This window comes from Cherax quadricarinatus, chromosome 58 (assembly GCF_038502225.1).
Source record: "Cherax quadricarinatus isolate ZL_2023a chromosome 58, ASM3850222v1, whole genome shotgun sequence".
Classification (NCBI taxonomy): Eukaryota; Metazoa; Arthropoda; class Malacostraca; order Decapoda; family Parastacidae; genus Cherax; species Cherax quadricarinatus.
The window spans coordinates 13365399-13386448 of record NC_091349.1 but is presented as its reverse complement, the minus strand read 5'-3'; the positions used below and the strand labels follow the sequence as shown (position 1 = coordinate 13386448).

Below are 21050 nucleotides of genomic sequence, written 5' to 3'. Positions count from 1 at the left end.
GGGTCGCATCCTGGGGGACAAGATTAAGGACCCCAATGGAAATAAGTTAGACAGTCCTCGATGACGCACTGACTTTCTTGGGTTATCCTGGGTGGCTAACCCTCCGGGGTTAAAAATCCGAACGAAATCTTATCTCTTACTTGCCGCGAGTTCAAGCCCCACCCGTACCTTGGTTTGTCAAAATAATTCTATACCGTTTTGATATTAAGCAAGTAGCAAAAATGGTACCTGAAACCTTCTTATAAGTAGGATACTCGTGCGTTGAAATTTTCAAGCCCATCAGAGATAAGATTTTGTTTGGATTTCTAACCCCGAGGGGTTAGCCACCCAGGATAATCCAAGAAAGTCACTGCGTCATCGAGGGACTGTATCTTATTTCCATTGGGATTCCCAGTCTTGTCCCCCAGGATGCGACGCACACCAGTCGACTAACACCGAGGTACCTACGTGTTTGGTAGGTGGACGGGACAAAAGGTGTAAGGAAACACTCCCAATGTTTTCACCCTTTCCGGGGATCGAACTAAGGACACTCAATGTGTGAAGCAAGAGCGTTGCCTACCAGGCCACGGGTTTACCTGGAGTTTACCTGGAGAGAGTTCCGGGGGTCAACGCCCCCGCGGCCCGGTCTGAGACCAGGCCTCCTGGTGGATCAGAGCCTGATCAACCAGGCTGTTGCTGCTGGCTGCACGCAAACCAACATACGAGCCACAGCCCGGCTGATCCGGGTCAAGAGCTTTTGGAAGTTATGGCACGGAAAACAATTTCTGGAATGGTCTACTTAAGTATCAATGAGCAGAGGACACTTGACAATTGTTCCACGAATCTTCACCTAGTAATAGTTCACCAGGGTTGAAAATTAGAGGCTAACCGGATAATGTGAGCTTTGGGATCTATAAGTATCCGATGAGTTGGTGCAACCGTTGGTACAGGAGAAAGTTGTAATTTAGACAAAAATAAATTCAGAGTCAATACGAGCATGGAAGATCGCTGTGTTTTGCTCCAACGATATATATATATATAATATATATATATATATATATATATATATATATATATATATATATATATATATATATATATATATATATATATATATATATATATATATATATATATATGTCGTGCCGAATATGTAAAACTGGTCAATTAGCAAGAACTCTTTTAAAATTAAGTCCTTTCTAAATTTTTCTCTTATACGTTTAAAGATATATTTTTTTTCATTAATGTTGATGTAAAAAAATTTAATTTTGCACCAAAAGTAACTTAGAAAATTTACCTAACCTTATTATAACAAGCGCAATTTATTTTAGCCTAACCCAACAAAATATATTTTAGATTTGTTTACAATAATTTAATACTAAACAAACACAATGAAATATATTTTTTTGTTAGGTTCAGAATGATTTTGGCGAAATTATTGCATACACAAATTTTCACTTGTCCTATATGGCAAGATGAGCGTTGCTATTTAAGCCAAGATCGCAAGTTCTGCCTATTCGGCACGACATATATATATATATATATATATATATATATATATATATATATATATATTAGAGCCGGAAGGAATTTCGGGGGTCAACGCCCCTGCGGCCAGGTCCATAACCAGGCCTCATGGTGGATCAGGGTCTGATCAACCAGGCTGTTACTGCTGGCCGCAGGTAAACCGACGTACGAGCCACTACCCGGCTGGTCAGGAACTGACTTGAGGTGCTTGTCCAACACATTCTTTAAGACAGCCAGCTCTCTTCATGCTGAAGACAGCAATTTCCCTGAACGAACCTTTCTGGATTTCCTGCTCTGATTTTGCAACACTGCAAACTCCTGATGATGTGTTGAGTGTAACACGAAAGGCCTAGGGCTATCATTCAACACCCCCTGTGGTTATTTTGCATCTTTTATCACTCGTTCGCGATTTTTGCACAATCACTAATTGACTTCCTTCTGCAGGAACAGGGCGGGAATCGTGGTTGGAACTGCCGGACTTGTGATGTTCTTCAATCTGATGTTCTTCTTCCCCTCCATCAGTGACGAGAACTGCCACAACTGTAAGATATTATATATATATGACTGTTTCTACTGTAATGTTGAGTTGGGTGAATATATCTTAGCGATCACAGCTTGGGGAGTTAGGGGAGCAATAGCAGTAATCCCACAAGCTGAATCCCAATAAAAAAAATATTAAAGGGTTAATTGCCTTATTTTATTTTTAATTAATTGCTGCTACCACCTACTCTAATCAGTATAAGAAAGAAAGGGACAATAAGTCCGAGTAGAAGACAGCCTAAATGGAAACGGCACTTGTACAAATAATTGTTTCTCTTTAAGTTTTCCTCTATTTCTTCTTTGCCTCATGTACTCCTGAGCAATGAACATATTTTGGGTTTGGTATATTGGTATATATTTTTTCTAGTTATGTTCCTTTGCACAAATAACACATTTTGCCTGGATTTATTATACATCTTTTGTACGTAACATCTTGTAAAATGTAAATCACACACATTGTAACCTTAAAGAAAGAAATATTGTATTGTATGCAATTAGTAGTCAGGTGGGTGAATTCAAAACATTGTTCCAACACTGGAGATTACTAACTAGGTGTCCAATCACCCAAAACCGTTTGCTAGAATTGACTTCACACTGTCAGTTGTCTGGAAGATAATCTTAAGCGTAAGGTAACATCCTACTCTCCTTGCTGAGCCCATCCTTTGTAAATATTTGTAGTAGTAAAGTTAGAAAAATAACATAACAGGAAAGTTCAGAATGATCAGTAAGACAACAAAATACAAAGGACTGTGTTATGCACGTGTTATGGTGTGTTATGAATGTGTTATGCTGTGTTATGCATGCGTTATGCTGTGTTATGCATGTGTTATGTTCTGTGTTATGCATGTGTTATGATCTGTGTTATCCATGGGACGGAGAACGAGCTCAGAGTACAGAACAGTCGTTGTGGTGGAATGGCGTCCCGTAGCTTGATTGCTAGCGCACTCAGTTCACACACTGAGGTCCATGGTTCGATCCCCGGTACGGGTAGAAGCATTAGGACGTGTTTCCTTAAGACACCTTTGTTCACCTATGAGAAAATAGGTACCTGGGTGTTAGCTCTGCATAATAAGGGCCTTTCTATGTAGTAGTATGTCACTGATATCACCTAGGCCTGTTTACGTTGTACATGTACTTGTAGAAATAAAGATTATTATTATAAGGATATATTGCAGTTGAAGGTTATAAGCACCCAACCATCAGGACGTCGCTAGGGAAGGAAGTCTGATCAACTTGAATTAATCTCCGCCTCTGGGATCACTTAGAGTGAATGATAATCCCCCTTCTCTTTTGATGGGGTGAAGCTCTAGACTATATATTGACGTATACGTCAAGATACATATACTACAACAGCCTACTCAGCTTAATAGCGACGTTAACTGTGCTAGGGCTTGTGACAAGCACATATACTATAGCTACTTACTCGGCTTCAGTGTACGTAACAGCGACGTTCGGTGCGAGGCTTAGTGACAATTTCGCTATAGCGTTGTATCCCCTCAAGGAAGGTTCCTTGATGTTGGTGAGGGGCTCTTGATTTAGGGAATTTGATCTGTGCTCCAGTTCCCCGAATTAAGCCTGAATGCCTTCCACATCCCCCCCCCAGGCGCTGTATAATCCTCCGGGTTTAGCGCTTCCCCCTTGATTATAATAATAATAATAATAATATAGCGTTGTATTCAGGTAATGTGTTTGCTAGGCTTGCCTTTGCTTATTAACGATACTTCTAAAAATTCTAAATCTACCGTAGACCCAGGTTTCCAAATGCATACTATGACCTCATTTTACAATAATTTAATAATATCATAAAAACTTGTGGCTACATCAGAAAAAAGTCTTACGTACTGTTTAACTTTTTTATTACGTGGAGTAGAGCTTTCAAGTTATTAGTAAATAATAATAAATACAAGGATAATAATAATAATAATAATAACAATAATAATAATAAACCAAGAGGTTTGTGTTTCTCTGTGTGTATAAACTTAGTTTAATCCCTGTTTTAGCGTTCAGTTATTATTATTATAATCAAGGGGAAGCGCTAAACCCGTAGGATTATACAGCGCCTGGGGGGGGGGGGAATGTGGAAGGCATTCAGGCTTAATTCGGGGAACTGGAGCACAGATCCAATTCCCTAAATCAAGAGCCCCTCACCAACATCAAGGAACCTTCCCTGAGGGGTTAGCGTTCAGTATTTGTGACCGGTGGTGATCAGTTTACATGTAACTTTAATGAGCCTCGTGTAGTCGATAGGCTTCAAACCCAACTAACCAACCAACACTTGTAATAACAGTTTCAATTTCACCTAGACATCCTTCATTACAGACTACCTGCAGAGGGCCCTGAAGGGTCCTACAGCTCAGGACGACCCAGAACTCCTACGCTGGGTGCGAGGGATGGTTGTTCCTCCCTCTAGGTTACCCTATAACCTCTCCTTCTTCATGAGTGGTCTCCATCAAGAGAAAGCCAACGCTACTACCTACAGCCCCTCACAGGAGTTTATTCTGGATAAGCTCGAGGATATTTTTGGTGACAAAGTAGGTTTGTGTTGTGTTGTGTGTGGTTGTTAGTCTGTAATAATAGTAGCTGCAAGTGTGGTTTGGGTAATTATATAGGTGGGTGTTCCCACACTTCAGCATATATATATATATATATATATATATATATATATATATATATATATATATATATATATATATATATATATATATATATATATATTTATATGTATATTCAACGCATCAGCCGTCTCCTACTGAGGCAGGGTGACCCGAAAAAGTATCACTTTCATCATTCACACTATCATTGTCTTGCCAGAGGTGTGCAGATACGACAGTTCAGATAACCCACCAAATAGCAATTATCCCAACCTCACCTTCAGAGTGCAGACACTGTACTTGTCACCGCCAGAACTCAAGTCCTGGAGATAATTTTTTAGGTGACATTTTTGATGAGATTCAGTGTGAAAATTATTATTATTATATTATTATTATTATTATTATTATTATTATTATTATTATTATTATTATTATTATGTGAGCAAATCACCAGCAGGAGGCTTACAGGGCATTACCTGAATTATTACCTGCAAGTAATATGGGTGAGGAAAGTGGGACTTAAGTCACAGCAGGTCAATGAACTGTAACTTCCTCGATGCCCACTCCCAACCACTCTCACAAAAAGCTAGACCTGACATTAAATTAAAAATTATATTTTTAAAATCAGCTGCTCTGGTAAATTGAAGTTGTGGACTGTATGTGATATGGCTTGCTGGGCACACAAAATTTAATTGTATTAACAATTACCATTTAATTACTGTAGATGGATCACACCACAACACCTGCCTAATACCTAGACCCTACACTTGCCAGCTAGAGATCTAAATGCAAGGACTAATGGTGTACTTCCCTGTGAGTGATGGTCTCTTGCTGAGAAATGGCATTACCAGCTAAGCTTAATTTTAAATTTAAATATAGGGAACACTTAGCTGATAAAAGACAGCAAATCGTCTACACAGCCGCCCCTGCAGACGAGGTCTTGAATTGTTGTCATGATCAACTCTCAACGGGCTGTAATGAGTTATAATTTGTAAGATTATAAATTACCCCTAGGGGGTGTTATGTCAGCATATTTCATTCACTGATGGCTGACAAACTTGTGTGGACTCAAAAGTCCGCACCTAACTGCCGACTATAGGTTGATTACAAACTCCTTGCGACTCAAGAACTGCGCAGTCCCCCGTACTACAAGAAATTCGTAACCTACCTTGCTCTTGTAGCGTGAGCTATGGTGTTCTTCACTACTTCGACAGATATCGGTGACTTGATAGAAGCTGAAGTGTCCTTGGATGTCCACGTCTTCCATAGTCTAGGAATACGCACACTGGTACACTGTGTTCCACAAGATTTGTCTTTATTGTTCACAATCTTATCACTAAAGAAGCTGATCACACTTCTCTTATGTGTTTATTGTGTTTTATGAGACACTTTGTTCACACTAACGCACAGATCGTTCTTTGTTGGTTATCCTGGCGTCAGTGTCACCCTCAGTAGTCAAAAGTAATCTGAAGATGCCACAATGCCCCACGCCGTTACTGCCCCTTGCCCAAAGGAAAAGCTGACATAGTACTTTTGCTTCCTTGCCACTTCCTCGATGAAGCAAAGCAGAATGTTTGATTCTTGCTGTCTTAAGCATAGACAACAATGTCCACTATCTTTACTATGGTAATAAAGTGGGAGCAGGATTTTCCTTAATTGTCCTGCTAAGGTAAGAGATGGACTGTCTTTTATTAAACTACACTTTGCAACACTGCAAGGAGCGTCGGTCGAAGCGACCACGTCCCATACTCATACTGCATCTGCTATCAATTACTCGCTGCAGCAGTAAACAAGATGCTTGCCCCTTCTGAGAGGGCTGGGCCCCTCAAGGCTGAAAGGGGGCTGAAGGGGGCTGATAACCCCCTCCTGGAGAAAATTTCTCCACATCTCTTATCTTCCACCATCCACACATAATTCTTGAGATCCTGCAAATTTCCTGTCCTGGTTATTCAGCAGGGGACATTAACACGGGTTCCTAATTACAAATTCAGGTCGAAACCCCCAATATGGCTCGGAGGACGCCAGATTTTTAGCAGAATTTCCCACGACAATCAGTGTTCAGTTTACAAATGACATCCCCTGTCCGCGTCACTCTCCGGCTGCTCCACACCCCCTTCACTTAAAATTTGTTGAAGGATCCAAACAGCATCATATTTCATTACACAATTATTGTATTATTCAATCATATGTTCTACGTCTAGGAAATTATGTAAAAAAAATCCACACAGGGAAACCGGTTAGCTGGACTCGAGTCCTGGAGGCGGAAAGTACAGTGCCAGCATTCTGAAGGATGGATGGCAGTGTTGCAGTTCGGAGGCTCACTTGAATTACGATAACCTCTCTTGTCTGGCGAGACAGTTATTAAATGAATGATGGTTAATGTGTTTCCTTTTTCTGGGCAACCCTGATTTGGTGGGAGACGGTCGGTGTGGCCAATAATTTCAACGCTGTCTCTCTCAGATCATGCAGCCACGCAGGTTTCTGGAAGCTGGGGCGTATGATGGAGAATTTCTTTCCAACACACTGTACCTGGAACACGAATTTAATTGGCGGGGCATCCTGGTGGAGGCCAACCCTGTCTTCTTCCAGCAGTTGCTGCTTAAGAGACGCAAGAGTTGGGCACTCAATGTGTGCCTCAACACCAAGCCATACCCCTCCCAGGTGTGTGTGGTGATTTACAACTGTGTGTGGTAATTGAAAGGTGCATTTGGTAGTTTATAACTGTGTGTGATAATTTACATGTGTATGTGGTGGTTTACAGATGTGTGTATGTGATGCTTTACAGATGTTTGCATTAGCTTCCAGTTATGTAGGCTAACAAGGTGTGTACAATAGCTTCCAAATGTGTACGGCACCCTGCAGTTGGGTAGGACAACTTCATAGTATGTACGTTAACTTTTAGCTTTGTACATAAGCTAATTAAGCATACCACGATACCCGTGGAATGCATACACCATAACTTTCATCTGCATGTGATACTGGAAACTCATTAATGTTGATGTTTGGGATAGAGGAAGGAAGGAGAGGCGATGGACTTGCAAATAAGAGGCTCACCGCATCGCATAATTAACGTCCACCTCAATCCCACAGGAGAGTTTCATGATGGGATCAGACTCCCCTGAAAGAGCCAATCATCTGTACGGAGCATCGGAGGGAGATGCAGTCAACGTGCTTCTGGAGAAACACATCTCACTTGGGTCTTCAAGGCTACTCCAGTTTAAGGACAATACAACCCAGGTGTGTGTGTGTATGTGTACTCACCTGTTTGAGGTTGTATGGGTCGATTCACAGCTCCTGGCCCGGGCTATTCACTGGTCTCTGCTCCATGATTATATATATTATAATCATGGGGAGCACTAAACCCGTAGCATTATACAGCGCACGTGGGAAGGGGGGAGTTGGAAGGTATTCAGGTTCAATTCAGGGAACTGGAGCACAGATCCAGTTCGCTAGATCAAGAGCCCTTCACCAGCATCAAGGAACCTCCCTTGAGGAGCTCTGCTCCATAATCTTATCGTATCTCTTCTTAAAGATATATATGGATTCTGCCTCCACTACATCACTCTGCAGTGTGTGTATGTGCGTGTGTACTCACCTATTTGTACTCACCTATTTGTGGTTGCAGGGGTCGAGTCCTAGCTCCTGGCCCCGCCTCTTCACCGGTTGCTACTAGGCCCTCTCTCTCCCCGCTCCATGAGCTTTATCAAACCTCGTCTTAAAACTGTGTATGGTTCCTGCCTCCACTACGTCATTTTCTAGGCTATTCCACTGCCTTACAACTCTATGACTGAAGAAATACTTCCTACTATCTCTCTGACTCATTTGTGTCTTCAACTTCCAATTGTGGCCTCTTGTTTCTGTGTCCCCTCCCTGGAACATCCTGTCTTTGTCCACCTTGTCTATTCCACGCAGTATTTTATATGTCGTTATCATGTCTCCCCTGACCCTCCTGTCCTCGTGTGGTCAGGCCGATTTCCCTTAATCTTTCCTCATAGGACATTCCCCTTAGCTCTGGAACTAACCTTGTCGCAAACCTTTGTACTTTCTCTAGTTTCTTGACGCGCTTTATCAAGTGCGGGTTCCAAACAGGTGCTGCATACTCCAGTATGGGCCTGACATACACGGTGTACAGTGTCTTGAATGATTCCTTACTGTGTGTGTGTGTGTGTGTGTGTGTGTGTGTGTGTGTGTGTGTGTGTGTGTGTGTGTGTGTGTACCTACTTTCTTGTTAGGTAAACGATGACAGAAAATGTAAGGAAACGCGCCCAATGTTTCCACCCGGCCGGGGATCGAACCACGGACACTCGGTGTGTGAGGCGAGAGATTTGTATACCAGGCTTCATTCTGTGTCCTTTCGGTTTTGATTCTTTCATTTCACATAATCTGTCCCTATCCGAGTTTTTCGTAAGTTGTACTTATATTTTCCCTCGTCTTCCTCGCTTCCAGAATGGTCAGGTTTGATTCATTTAATCTCGCCTCATAGTGCACACACTTCAGTTTTAGAACTGGTGTAGGAGCTAAAATTTAACTGTTCTTTCTCATTTGAGCATGTCTCATTGTTAATCAAATGGTGGCTCCACACTGGTGCTGTGTATTCAGAGATGAGGCTAAAATATGTTGCATACCGAGCCGCTGAAGTCAGGCAGTTCATGTGGCTCTCCGGAAACAGGTTTGAAGTGATTTTCACTCACAGATTCCCTAATTCCATCGATGTTGATATGTTCTCCCCTTCCAATCATATCTGAACTCCCCTCTTTTCCAATTTATATTATTGTGCCATTTTTTTTATTGATTACCCCTGCAGCTTGTCTAAGTCTCCCTGTAGCCCCATCCCATTTCTTCCGGTGGCATTTAGGCATATTAGGTATCCCCTTCGGGGATACCTAATAACATGTTGTAATAACATGTCTATAATTACTATCGCATTTGCTTTGTTTCGTGAGGTGAGGTCTAGGATCTTTCCTTAATTCATGGTATAACTTAAATCTATGAGGACAATTGTGTTGTAGAGGTCTGAGCTTTGCTTGGACCTCTGTATATACACAAAAAGATCGCAGCCAGCAGGATTCGAATCCACGTTTGGACGCTAACCCTGAGTGTTGCTTGGCTCCCTACGTGACGCCTTAAATCATTCAGCTACAGATGCCTCAAATAGGTAGCATGCTTGCAAGCCATGTTTCTTCCTAACGCCAGGCACACCTGTGAGCCTCAATCATGGTTTCTTGCTGTTTTATTCTCCTGTATACTATGGCCCCACGAGCGATACTATATCAATGCACCTCGCAGAAATAAGCGAAAATAATTATAGAGAAATCTCGCAGCCAGCAACGTACAGGAGAATGAAACAGCTAGAGACCATGCTAGAGGCTCACTGGTGTGCCCGGCGCTAGGAAGAAACATGGTTTGCAAGCAGGCTACCTAGTATTTTGAGGAACCTGTAGCTAAGTGGTTTAAGGCGTCAATTGGACGCTCGTGGATAGCGTCCAATTGTTTTCGTTATGTTCAGGTTGATTTTTGCAGATTTATTACGAGTTCTTTTTATGACCGAGGCCTTCCGCTGTATTACTTGTTCTCCTCTTTAAAATTAAAGATAACGTCATTTGGTATTGGTAAGTATTCCATGAAGATGCAACCCACTTATCTCTGTTTCCTTTGATGTGCTGCCCCCAGCAGGAAGGTCAACTAACAGAGGTGCAGTGTGTTCCCCTATACACCGTGATGAAGGCTATGGGCATGACCCACATTGATTTTCTCTCTCTTGACGTGGAACAAGCAGAGATGGGCATACTCGACACCATACCCTGGGACAAGGTCTCTTTTACGGTAAGTGGTGTTGGTGGTGCAGGTGTGCAACCAGGCTCAGAGGACAGGGGGGTTATGATATCACTTTTGCACACGTAATTGATTCAAACAAAAATGTAACATTTTATTGTTCTTTAGTTAGTCATGTATATGGAAGTAAATAAACGTAGGTGAAACTTATTTAAAACAAAAAAATATTTGGCAGATGGTTTGGTGATGTTTGTCAGGAAACAGGACAAATGTTTCCTGACGCGGGTCTTAGTCACATGATGACCCGCAGCTGGAGCTTTTGGTTATCTGACCGAGGCCTTCCACTAGCTAACTCCTCCACCCCTTTAAAAATAATGGTTATGATTATCTTGGCAAATTGCAGACCATCTGATTAAAATATGAGCTTCATTTTATAAAGAAACGGTGTGAAATACAATAGAGAAAATTATATTTCATTTAGGCTACATGTTGGTCTCACTGAACCATACATCAATGTGGTATGGAATGACTCAACTAAAACAGCTGTAGTCTGCGCTATTGTGATAATTTGCTTAGAAGTGTGACAATATATAAATTATTCGTGCGCCGAGATTCAAAGGCAAGAAAGGAATGTTCTGCTGTCCGACCAGACGAGATGCCTTGACGTGATGGTTGGTTAAGAGGCTCGTAAGTTCCCCAGTCTTCTAATATCATGTTCATTTTTCCACTATAATTTACCTTGTCCATAATTACTATCACATTTGTTTTGTCTGTTTCGTAAGGTGAAGTCCAGGATCTTTCCTTAATTCATGGTATAACTTAACAAATCTTTGATGACAATTGTATTGTAGAGGTCTGAGGCTCTAAATATAAATTTGTCCAGATTGAATCCATTTCTCCGAGTCCTGTCTTGTTTAGATATTTTCAGCACGTTATTTATATCCCCCTTAATTTTTCTTATATCCATACATAAGCTGTAACAATGTCTGCCCTAATTTTGAGTATTAGTATATCCTTGACTTGTGGTAAGCACTCTACATACAACTTAACGACCCTTAGTGTAGTCGATAAGCATTAACCCAATAAACGCTTATAGATGTCACTGTATAAGGTATAGTCTCATGTCACTCTTGACGTGTATACACAGAGAGCAATAGTGTATATAAGCATGGAGAGATGTATTGATCTTAATTTATATATACTCGAGTTTAATGTAAACTATTTTTTTTATATTTTATTTAAAACCAATACAGTTTAACATAAAAATAAAGAAACAGTATGGATCTCAATCAAATTAACTGACAAACGGATTGCACCTATATGCTGGCAAGATATTGCTGCCAAACATACAACAACAACTTACGGCAAGAACATAACTAAAAAAAAAAAAACTGTCACAGGGTCATGAATTGACATATATACACATTCATTGATGCAAAACCTTACATATATATAAATTGTACATATAACATGACATCTGACAAAGGCTCAATACACTTGAACATAAAATATACAAAGAAGTTATATCAGTTAAATCCCATCCTTCACATTAATCAAAAAACCAAAACATCATAATCTTACTAGAACATCTACAGACGTATCCCTAACACTACAGCTTTACATGTACCAACATACAAATAAACAGAAAAAGAATACAGCTTAGAACACAATAACTGAAGCTCTATACTGTTACAATAAACCCATATACAAAATCTCAGACACAAAAGGACTACGTCACTAAACTGTCTAGATATGTCTGTATACCATACAGACTAAAACTTAACATCAAGAACTTAGCATCAACACCAAACCGGTATCAGGGTACAGACCATAATTATAAACTTTAAAAAGAATCGAATCATACATATATAAAGTATTACATAACGTCTGACCCATGACAAAGGCTCAATACAATAGAAAGGGATATATATATATATATACACACACCCACACACACACACACACACACACACACACACACACACACACACACACACACACACACACACACACACACACACGCACGCACACACACACACACACACACACGCACACACACACACACACACACACGCACACACACACACACGCACACACGCACACACACACACACACACACACACACATCAGGCACACATAACAGGAAAGGCGCTGCAATGGATAAGAGAATACCTTACAGGGAGGCAACAACGAGTCATGGTACGTGATGAGGTGTCAAAGTGGGCGCCTGTGACAAGCAGGGTTCCACAGGGGTCAGTCCTTGGACCTGTGCTGTTCTTGGTATATGTGAATGACATAACGGAAGGGAAAAAAAATCAAATCGGATGAGGATCAGGCAGGACTACAAAGAGACCTGGACAGGCTACAAGCCTGGTCCAGCAACTGGCTCCTTGAGTTTAACCCCGCCAAATGCAAAGTCATGAAGATTGGGGAAGGGCAAAGAAGACCGCAGACACAATATAGTTTCGATGGCCAAAGTTTGCAAACCTCACTCAAGGAAAAAGATCTGGGGGTGAGTATAACACCGAGCATATCTCCTGAGGCGCACATCAATCAGATAACTGCTGCAGCACACGGGCGCCTGGCAAACCTACGGATAGCGTTCCGATACCTCAGTAAGGAGTCGTTCAAGACTCTGTATACCATTTACGTCAGGCCCATACTGGAGTATGCAGCACCAGTTTGGAATCCACACCTAGTCAAGCACGTCAAGAAATTAGAAAAGTGCAAAGGTTTGCAACAAGACTAGTCCCAGAGCTACAGGGATTGTCCTACGAAGAAAGGTTGAGGGAAATCGGCCTGATGACACTGGAGGCCAGGAGGGTCAGGGGAGACATGTTAACGACATATAAAATACTGCGCGGAATAGACGAGGTGGACAAAGACGGGATGTTCCAGAGATGGGACACAGACACAAGAGGTCACAATTGGAAGTTGAAGACTCAGATGAATCAAAGGGATGTTAGGAAGTATTTCTTCAGTCATAGAGTAGTCAAGCCGTGGAATAGCCTAGAAAGTGTAGTAGTGGAGGCGGGAACCATACATAGTTTTAAGGCGAGGTATGATAAAGCTCATGGAGCAGGGAGAGAGAGGACCTAGTAACAATCAGTGAAGAGGCGGGGCCAGGAGCTATGACTCGACCCCTGCAACCACAAATAGGTGAGTACACACACACACACGTACACACAAAAACTTTCACAAAATCAAATTAATCAGATGCACTGTATGCACAAAGCAAAACAGTATATAAAGTATATCTCATCATGCAAAAACCCAGCACGTAACATAAATACAAACTAAAACACACTTCCTGTCGCAAATAACTTATTACTCAAGAATCATGTCATACAAGACTGATACACATCAAAATTATACATAAAAAAATCTACTATATTATACCTACATTCTGAAAAGTGTTATATCTAACATAACGAGACCTTGAGCTCTACATCCACACTTGGCTGCCAGAGTCTCAATGAAAACCAGGAAACCATTCCAAACCCACATTCACAACACTCTCACGACCCCCCCTTCCCAAAGGAGGCGAGCCCGCTGTGACCCCCTGACTCCCTCAAACCTATGAAAACCCCTTCACTCACTCATTATCAATCACAGATTTACGAGAATCCCTAACGTTAGCATTCTATATCCCTCTGAGAAAACCTGATCCCACCTCCTCCCATACAAATCTCTGTTACGACACATCGTACGATAGAACGTTACCGCCAGAACCTTCCTTCTCTCCTCACTATCCCCTCTCCCCCTCATCACCCACGACATATATATATAATCTACCATGATATAATCTAAAGCTCTTATGACGCCCTCGTCTAACCCACCCATATCTAGACTTAGAGCACGCAAAACCGACACCCCACGGCCCCCCACCCTCTGTACCAACCTACTTAACCAGCACCTAACCTCCTCTAGCCCTTCACAAAAGTAAACTACATGGAACGCTGTCTCATCCCCTCCACAGATACCACACCCCCCACCCTCTACAGCCTGTCTGTTTCGTAGTATCTCACCAGACGGAAGGATCCCATGCAGAAAACGAAACATCACCTCATGCGCCCGAGGGTTTAACTTCATTTTACTAAATCTAAACCAAATACTCTTCCACGCATACATGGGGAACAAACCCTCAACTGGGATAACGCACCTACCTACTTGCCACGGGTATGCATCCGTGGCACTTCCAAATAATTGCACAACCTCGTCCAACACTCCCATTGACATCCCTTCACGAATGAGAGCAGTGGTGTCGTCAACATATCCAATTAAACCCGGCCAGGCCCTCCCACCCCCCACACTTCCCTCACATGGCGTACATAAGCTGCGGTCAACCATTCTATAAAAGGGGTCCTGGAAACACGCAAACAATATTTGGGACATGGGGCATCCCTGTCTAAGGCCTCTACCCATTGCAGTATCCCTCCCCATACACCCATTAATCTGTATCCTCATTTTCGCCCCCTTGTATAACGTATTTACCCACTCAACTATTTCCTCCCCAAAACCCTGTCTCCTAAGTATAACCTGCAAAACTCCCCTTTCCACTCTATCATATGCTCCCTGCCAATCTAGAGCCAACAAAGCCGCCCCTCCACCCCCACCCTTAGCTTCCACAAAACTTCTCAGTATCCCATGTCCTTCAATCATCGACCTTCCCGGCAACCCAAACTGAGATTCTGACACGACCCTTCCCACCACACATTTGAACCTATTACCTAAAATTTTTGCAAACACCTTATAGTCTGCGCACATCAGTGATATGGCTCGGTACTCCCGAAGGGTGGGCTGCCCCTTGACCTTCGGGACCAACACTACAACTGCTGTTACCTGCTTCTCCCCAACTTACCCTTCTCCTTCATACGATTAAATAACCTAACTATAAATCCCCTTATTAACGTCCAATGTTGTAAATAAAATTCTACCGGGAGACCGTCAATACCCGGTACTTTCCCCTTCCTCATTCCCCTTAACGCATTCTCTATTTCCTCTGCCGTAATAGGCCCACCTAAAGCCTTTCTATCACTATTTCCTAAATTACACGTCACATACGTACACACCTTGTCCAACGCCACGTCACCCTCCCTCCCCACTGATCCAGTACTTCTCGTACCAAGCCTCCGCATACGCACACATCCCCTTCGTGGTTCGTATCTCCTGCCCTGCTCTATAATTCCCAACCATCTCCGTTACCTCTAAACATGGGATAGCTGTCACCGCCTGCCTTTGCTTTTGATGCCGCAAAACACACGCCGACGGCTTGTCGCCCAAAGCACTTCTTCCACCCCTGCCTGCACCCTTACAGCTTGAAACCTTTCATTTTGCAACACCCTCAACCTCCCCTTTATTTCAGCTATTTCATCCACAGGAAAATTATTCCCGCCCACCCCCCGCCCATAGCAACCTCTTAACTTATCCTCTAAATAGTTAGCCAGTCCATATTTTAAATTATTAATACGTTTTCCTTCTCTCACATAAAACTTTCTAATCCTTTCCTTTGCAACACTATCCCACCATGTCACAATGCCATCCACTCCCTGTTCTTCCACACTAAGCTCCCTCCATAGGACTGAAAACCCCTCCAACCCCTCCTCATCACCTAACACACTTATATTCTTACACTGACAGCTGGTGTGACGCTAAGACTTACGTCCTGAAACCTGGTGACTAACGATTCATAAACCGTAGCTGATAGCAGTTTGACGAAAATTCTTTGGCCTCCGTTTAATGCTACACCATGCAAGTCACTATCTTGTATGCCATATGTCTCCCGGATGATCTTTGGCAATAAGACTTGCGCAGAAAAGGCGTTATCGTTCCTTTAAGTAGCTCAATGCCTACAGTATTTATTCGGCGTCTCAGACTAACCGCCATCTTGACAATCACAGTGCACCTATGTTGTTAACAGAGGCGTGACAGCACCACTTCACACCGCTGCAGCCAGGTAACTGACAAGGAAGCTCGCCTACAAACAGCAGAGGGGTGCAGAGCACAACCGCACTCTACCGTGGTCAGGCAGCGAATCTATGTAAACTATTAGAGATTAAAATATTTTGTTGGTATACCTGGAGTTTACCTGGAGAGAGTTCCACTGGTCAACGCCCCCGCGGCCCGGTCTGTGACTAGGCCTCATGGTGAATCAGGGCCTGATCAACCAGGCTGTTACTGTTGGCTGCACGCAATCCAACGTATGAACCACAGCCCGGTTGGTCAGGTACCGACTTTAGGTGCTTGTCCAGTGCCTGCTTGAAGACAGCCAGGGGTCTATTGGTAATCCCCCTTATGTATGCTGGGAGACAGCTGAACAGTCTTGGGCCCCTGACACTTACTGTATTGTCTCTTAACGTGCTAGTGACACCCCTGCTTTTCATTGGGGGGGATGTTGCATCGTTTGCCGAGTCTTTTGCTTTCGTAGGGAGTGATTTTCGTGTACAAGTTTGGTACTAGTCCCTCTAGGATTTTCCAGGTGTATATAATTATGTATCCCTCCCGCCTGCGTTCCAGGAAGTACAGGTTCAGGAACTTTAAGCGCTCCCAGTAATCGAGGTGTTTTACCTCAGTTATGCGCGCCGTGAAGGTTCTCTGTACATTTTCTAGGTCAGCAATTTCACCTGCCTTGAAAGGTGCTGTTAGTGTGCAGCAATATTCCAGCCTAGATAGAATAAGCGACCTGAAGAGTGTCATCATGGGCTTGGCATCCCTAGTTTTGAAGGTTCTCATTATCCATCCTGTCATTTTTCTAGCAGATGCGATTGATACAATGTTATGGTCCTTGAAGGTATACAGACGACAAGCAGCCTCGTTTATTTGTTAGGCCTTTAAACCCATTAAACCAATCAGCATAAAACAAAAAAAAAACACATCGTAATACAAATGATCCTTTCTTAAACAACTGTGCTGATGACCTCTGACCTTGTTACAGGTGTTGGCTATCGAACACATAACCTCAGATGACCTGACGGGGTACATGAAGGAGCGAGGGTATGAACATGTCGCCTCTAACTTGGGTGACCACATCTTCATCCACCAGAGTAATGCTGTGATCAAGGTGGAACCCAGCCACACCAACGACACCAGCCACACCAACGACACCAGCCACACCAACGACACCAGCCACACCACCCCGACCAAAACTGAAAATTTTTAAGCCGGTATCTAAACAAATCGCACTCTTGGAAAAATAAAGTTACACTAGAATGATGCAAGTTCTTAGATTAAGAAAATTGGAATATTTCATTTAATGACAACTGTCACAAAATTAAATTAGACTGTCATGCAAATTATGGTCAGAGTTAAATAATTGGCATATTAAAAATTTGCATAACAATGCTTCACCCTTTCCTGAGTTGGTAATCACCAGTTAAGGTCAATAAGTAATATAAAAACACTGAAAGTAAGCTGAAAGATTGAGACAATTATCAGGTCTGTTCTCTCTAATATTATAAGTTAGTAGGAAGCGAAATCATCAGATAAACTTACCAAGTTAATTCAAGAGGAAGAAAATGGGTGTATTATAGAAAAAACATAGAAAATGGGATATTTTTACCCCTTTTGTAAACAAAGATACTTCAGAAAATAATAAAAGTTTTATTTATTGTATTGTCATGTGTTGCTTATCCTCTTGATAATGTTGTTTAATATTACGAAATTGATTCTAGACATAGTTCTGACACTAACACATACCAATAATACTTGGAATTACCTGGAGAGGGTTCCGGGGGATCAACGCCCCCACGGCCCGGTCTGTGACCAGACCTCATGGTGGATTAAGGCCTGATCAACCAAGCTGTTACTGTTGGCTGCAGTTGATAAATTCAAACCAAGCCCCATTTTTTGTAGTCTTCTGAAGGTCTAAAACCTAGATCGAAATATATGATTTTTTTTTTATTCGCCGGTATTCTCCCGGCCCGGGTCTTTTCCAAGTAGTGGTGACCCGGCCTTGGCTCCCTATCTGGGGAGTGTCGGGGACCTAAGTCTCCCATGGGAGGAGGTACAAGTACCTCTTCATCTTTGGGACCAAGTGTCCCCAGGCCTAGCCACAGTCCCCGTCCTCACGGGGCTCGTAGGGAGAAGCTCGGCCTCTGAAGCACTTTAAGTCAGAGAACATTATTAAGACATTATCTCCTGTACGGTGTACTTTTTAAGTCAGTATTCCCTGAACGGAGGACTTTATGCGAGTATCCCCTGAATACACGACCTTTCTAGGTAGTAGTCCTTGAATGGATGTCCTTTTGGGCAAGTATCCCCAGAAGGGTATCTTACAAATCTCAATGCAATGGATTTTTTTAGGGGGGTAAATATCCCATAAATGGATGTTATTGGGTAAGTATCCTCGAAATGGACGTCTGTATCCCCTACACAAATTAATTTTAAGGCAAGTATCCCCTGTTTTGCTAGAACGTCGTTTTGGGCAAGTATTCCTGAACATGTCTTTTTGGGAAAGTATTCCCTGTACAGACGTCTTTTTGGGTGAGTATCCTCTGAACAAATGTCATTTTGGGTAAATATCCCCTGATGTCATTTTGAGTAAGTATCCCCTGAACAGATGTCATTTTGGGTAAATATCTCCTGAACAGATGTCATTTTGGGTAAATATCTCCTGAACAGATGTTATTTTGGGTAAATATCCCCTGAACAGATGTCATTTTGAGTAAGTATCCCCTGCAAGATGTCATTTTTAGGTATTCCCTAGTAATGAATACAGAAATAACGGCATTGATAAAATTAGGTTCTGGCAACACTCTAAATAAGAAATTATTAATTAATTGCTTTATTTATTAATTAATGTTTGAATTAATGTCCCATTTTCTATTTCGCTTGGGTGATTTTTTAATGGTAAACTGAGATAGTTTACATTAAAAACTAATTATTGTCATATTAATAGGCAGGGAAAGATTAATGAACGTTAAACGTGACAACCTACTGCCCCTGTTACTCAGCAGCAAATAGGTACCTGCTACCTCTGTCACCCAGTAGTAAATAGGTACCTGCTGTCTCTATCACCAGCATTAAAAAGGTGCCTAGTACCTATCCTGGGTTTTTATCCCTAAGAGTATACTAACCCAGGATAACCCAGGGATGCTAACCCAGGGTTACTAATTCACAGGAAGTCTTCTGTTGACAGAGCACCTATAAAGCTTTTCATGCGGCCAGCAATAACAGCCTGGCTGATCAGGCCTTGATCAACCGTGAGGCCTGGTCGCAGACCGGGCCGCGGGGGCGTTGACCCCCGGAACCCTCTCCAGGTATGCCTTAACAGTAAGGCATTATAAATGTACTTACAGATATAAATGTACTAACAACAGTTACAACCATTTATTGCAACAGTTATAACCAGTTATTATAACCCATTGTTACAATTACGACCAATTATTACAACAGTTACAACTAATTATTACAATTATAAACAATTATTACAACAGTTACAACCAATTATTACAACAGTTACAACAAGTTGTTTCAGTAACAACCAGGTGTTACCACAGTTACAGCAGTTTTTGGTGGCAGTTACCAGGTATTACAGCCAGTTACAACCAGTGATCACAGCCAGTTAAGTTGGTTACTGCATCCAGTTTCAGCCAGTTACTATAACAATTCCAATCAGTTAAAAACAGTTACCAGATAATATTTGTAGTTATTACCAATCATTAAAGCCAGTTCCAACCAGTTGTTACAGCAATTACAGCCAGTTACAACCAGTCATTACAGGTGGACCAGTTATTGACCTCCAGTATCGTAACCATTCACTGAAGGTCACCACCAAAGACCTTGTTAACACAGGTCATAAAGTTAGCCATGGTAGGTCACTCCTCGTCCTTATCACTGCAGGTCACGACACTTTACTACTCTGGCCAGTTCTAGGTCAACCGGGAAGGGGGGGGGGAGGGGGAGGGGATCATAAATCGAGGAACGGGTGAAAGAATTAAGTCAATGGTTTGTATCGAACATATTGGCTTCCGATAGTCCATACTGGGACCGTTTTATTGAGGTCCCCGTAGCTAGCAGCGATCTGCATTGTGGAGCTGTTGGCTGGGTGTCACACCGTGTGTGTGTGTGTGTACTCACCTAGTTGTACTCACCTAGTTGAGGTTGCGGGGGTCGAGTCCGAGCTCCTGGCCCCGCCTCTTCACTGATCGCTACTAGGTCACTCTCCCTGAGCCGTGAGCTTTATCATACCTCTGCTTAAAGCTATGTATGGATCCTGCCTCCACTACATCGCTTCCCAAACTATTCCACTTACTGACTACTCTGTGGCTGAAGAAATACTTCCTAACATCCCTGTGATTCATCTGTGTCTTCAGCTTCCAACTGTGTCCCCTTGTTACTGTGTCCAATCTCTGGAACATCCTGTCTCTGTCCACCTTGTCAATTCCTCTCAGTATTTTGTATGTCGTTATCATGTCCCCCCTATCTCTCCTGTCCTCCAGTGTCGTCAGGTTGATTTCCCTTAACCTCTCCTCGTAGGACATACCTCTTAGCTCTGGGACTAGTCTTGTTGCAAACCTTTGCACTTTCTCTAGTGTCTTTACGTGCTTGGCTAGGTGTGGGTTCCAAACTGGTGCCGCATACTCCAGTATGGGCCTAACGTATACGGTGTACAGGGTCCTGAACGATTCCTTATTAAGATGT

General features: G+C 42.4%; 1 protein-coding gene across 1 annotated transcript; it reads left to right on the top strand.

The window, feature by feature from the left end:
• The first annotated feature begins 1778 nt into the window (after positions 1-1778).
• On the top strand, positions 1779-18020 carry LOC128697982 (uncharacterized). The gene is made up of 6 exons (XM_070097453.1): positions 1779-2048; positions 4366-4577; positions 7098-7298; positions 7728-7874; positions 10311-10460; positions 17344-18020. Exons 1-6 carry the CDS (start codon positions 1991-1993, stop codon positions 17566-17568), a joined length of 993 nt encoding a protein of 330 aa, XP_069953554.1. The 5' UTR covers positions 1779-1990; the 3' UTR covers positions 17569-18020.
• Positions 18021-21050: the final 3030 nt, after the last annotated feature.

Excerpts from the sequence above, each read along its gene's own strand:
- LOC128697982 (XM_070097453.1), top strand. The coding sequence starts at position 1,991 with ATGTTCTTCAATCTGATGTTCTTCTTCCCCTCCATCAGTGACGAGAAC. Across the intron at positions 2,049-4,365 it reads TGACGAGAACTGCCACAACT|ACTACCTGCAGAGGGCCCTG; the intron begins GTAAGATATTAT and ends CCTTCATTACAG. Across the intron at positions 7,299-7,727 it reads CCAAGCCATACCCCTCCCAG|GAGAGTTTCATGATGGGATC; the intron begins GTGTGTGTGGTG and ends TCAATCCCACAG.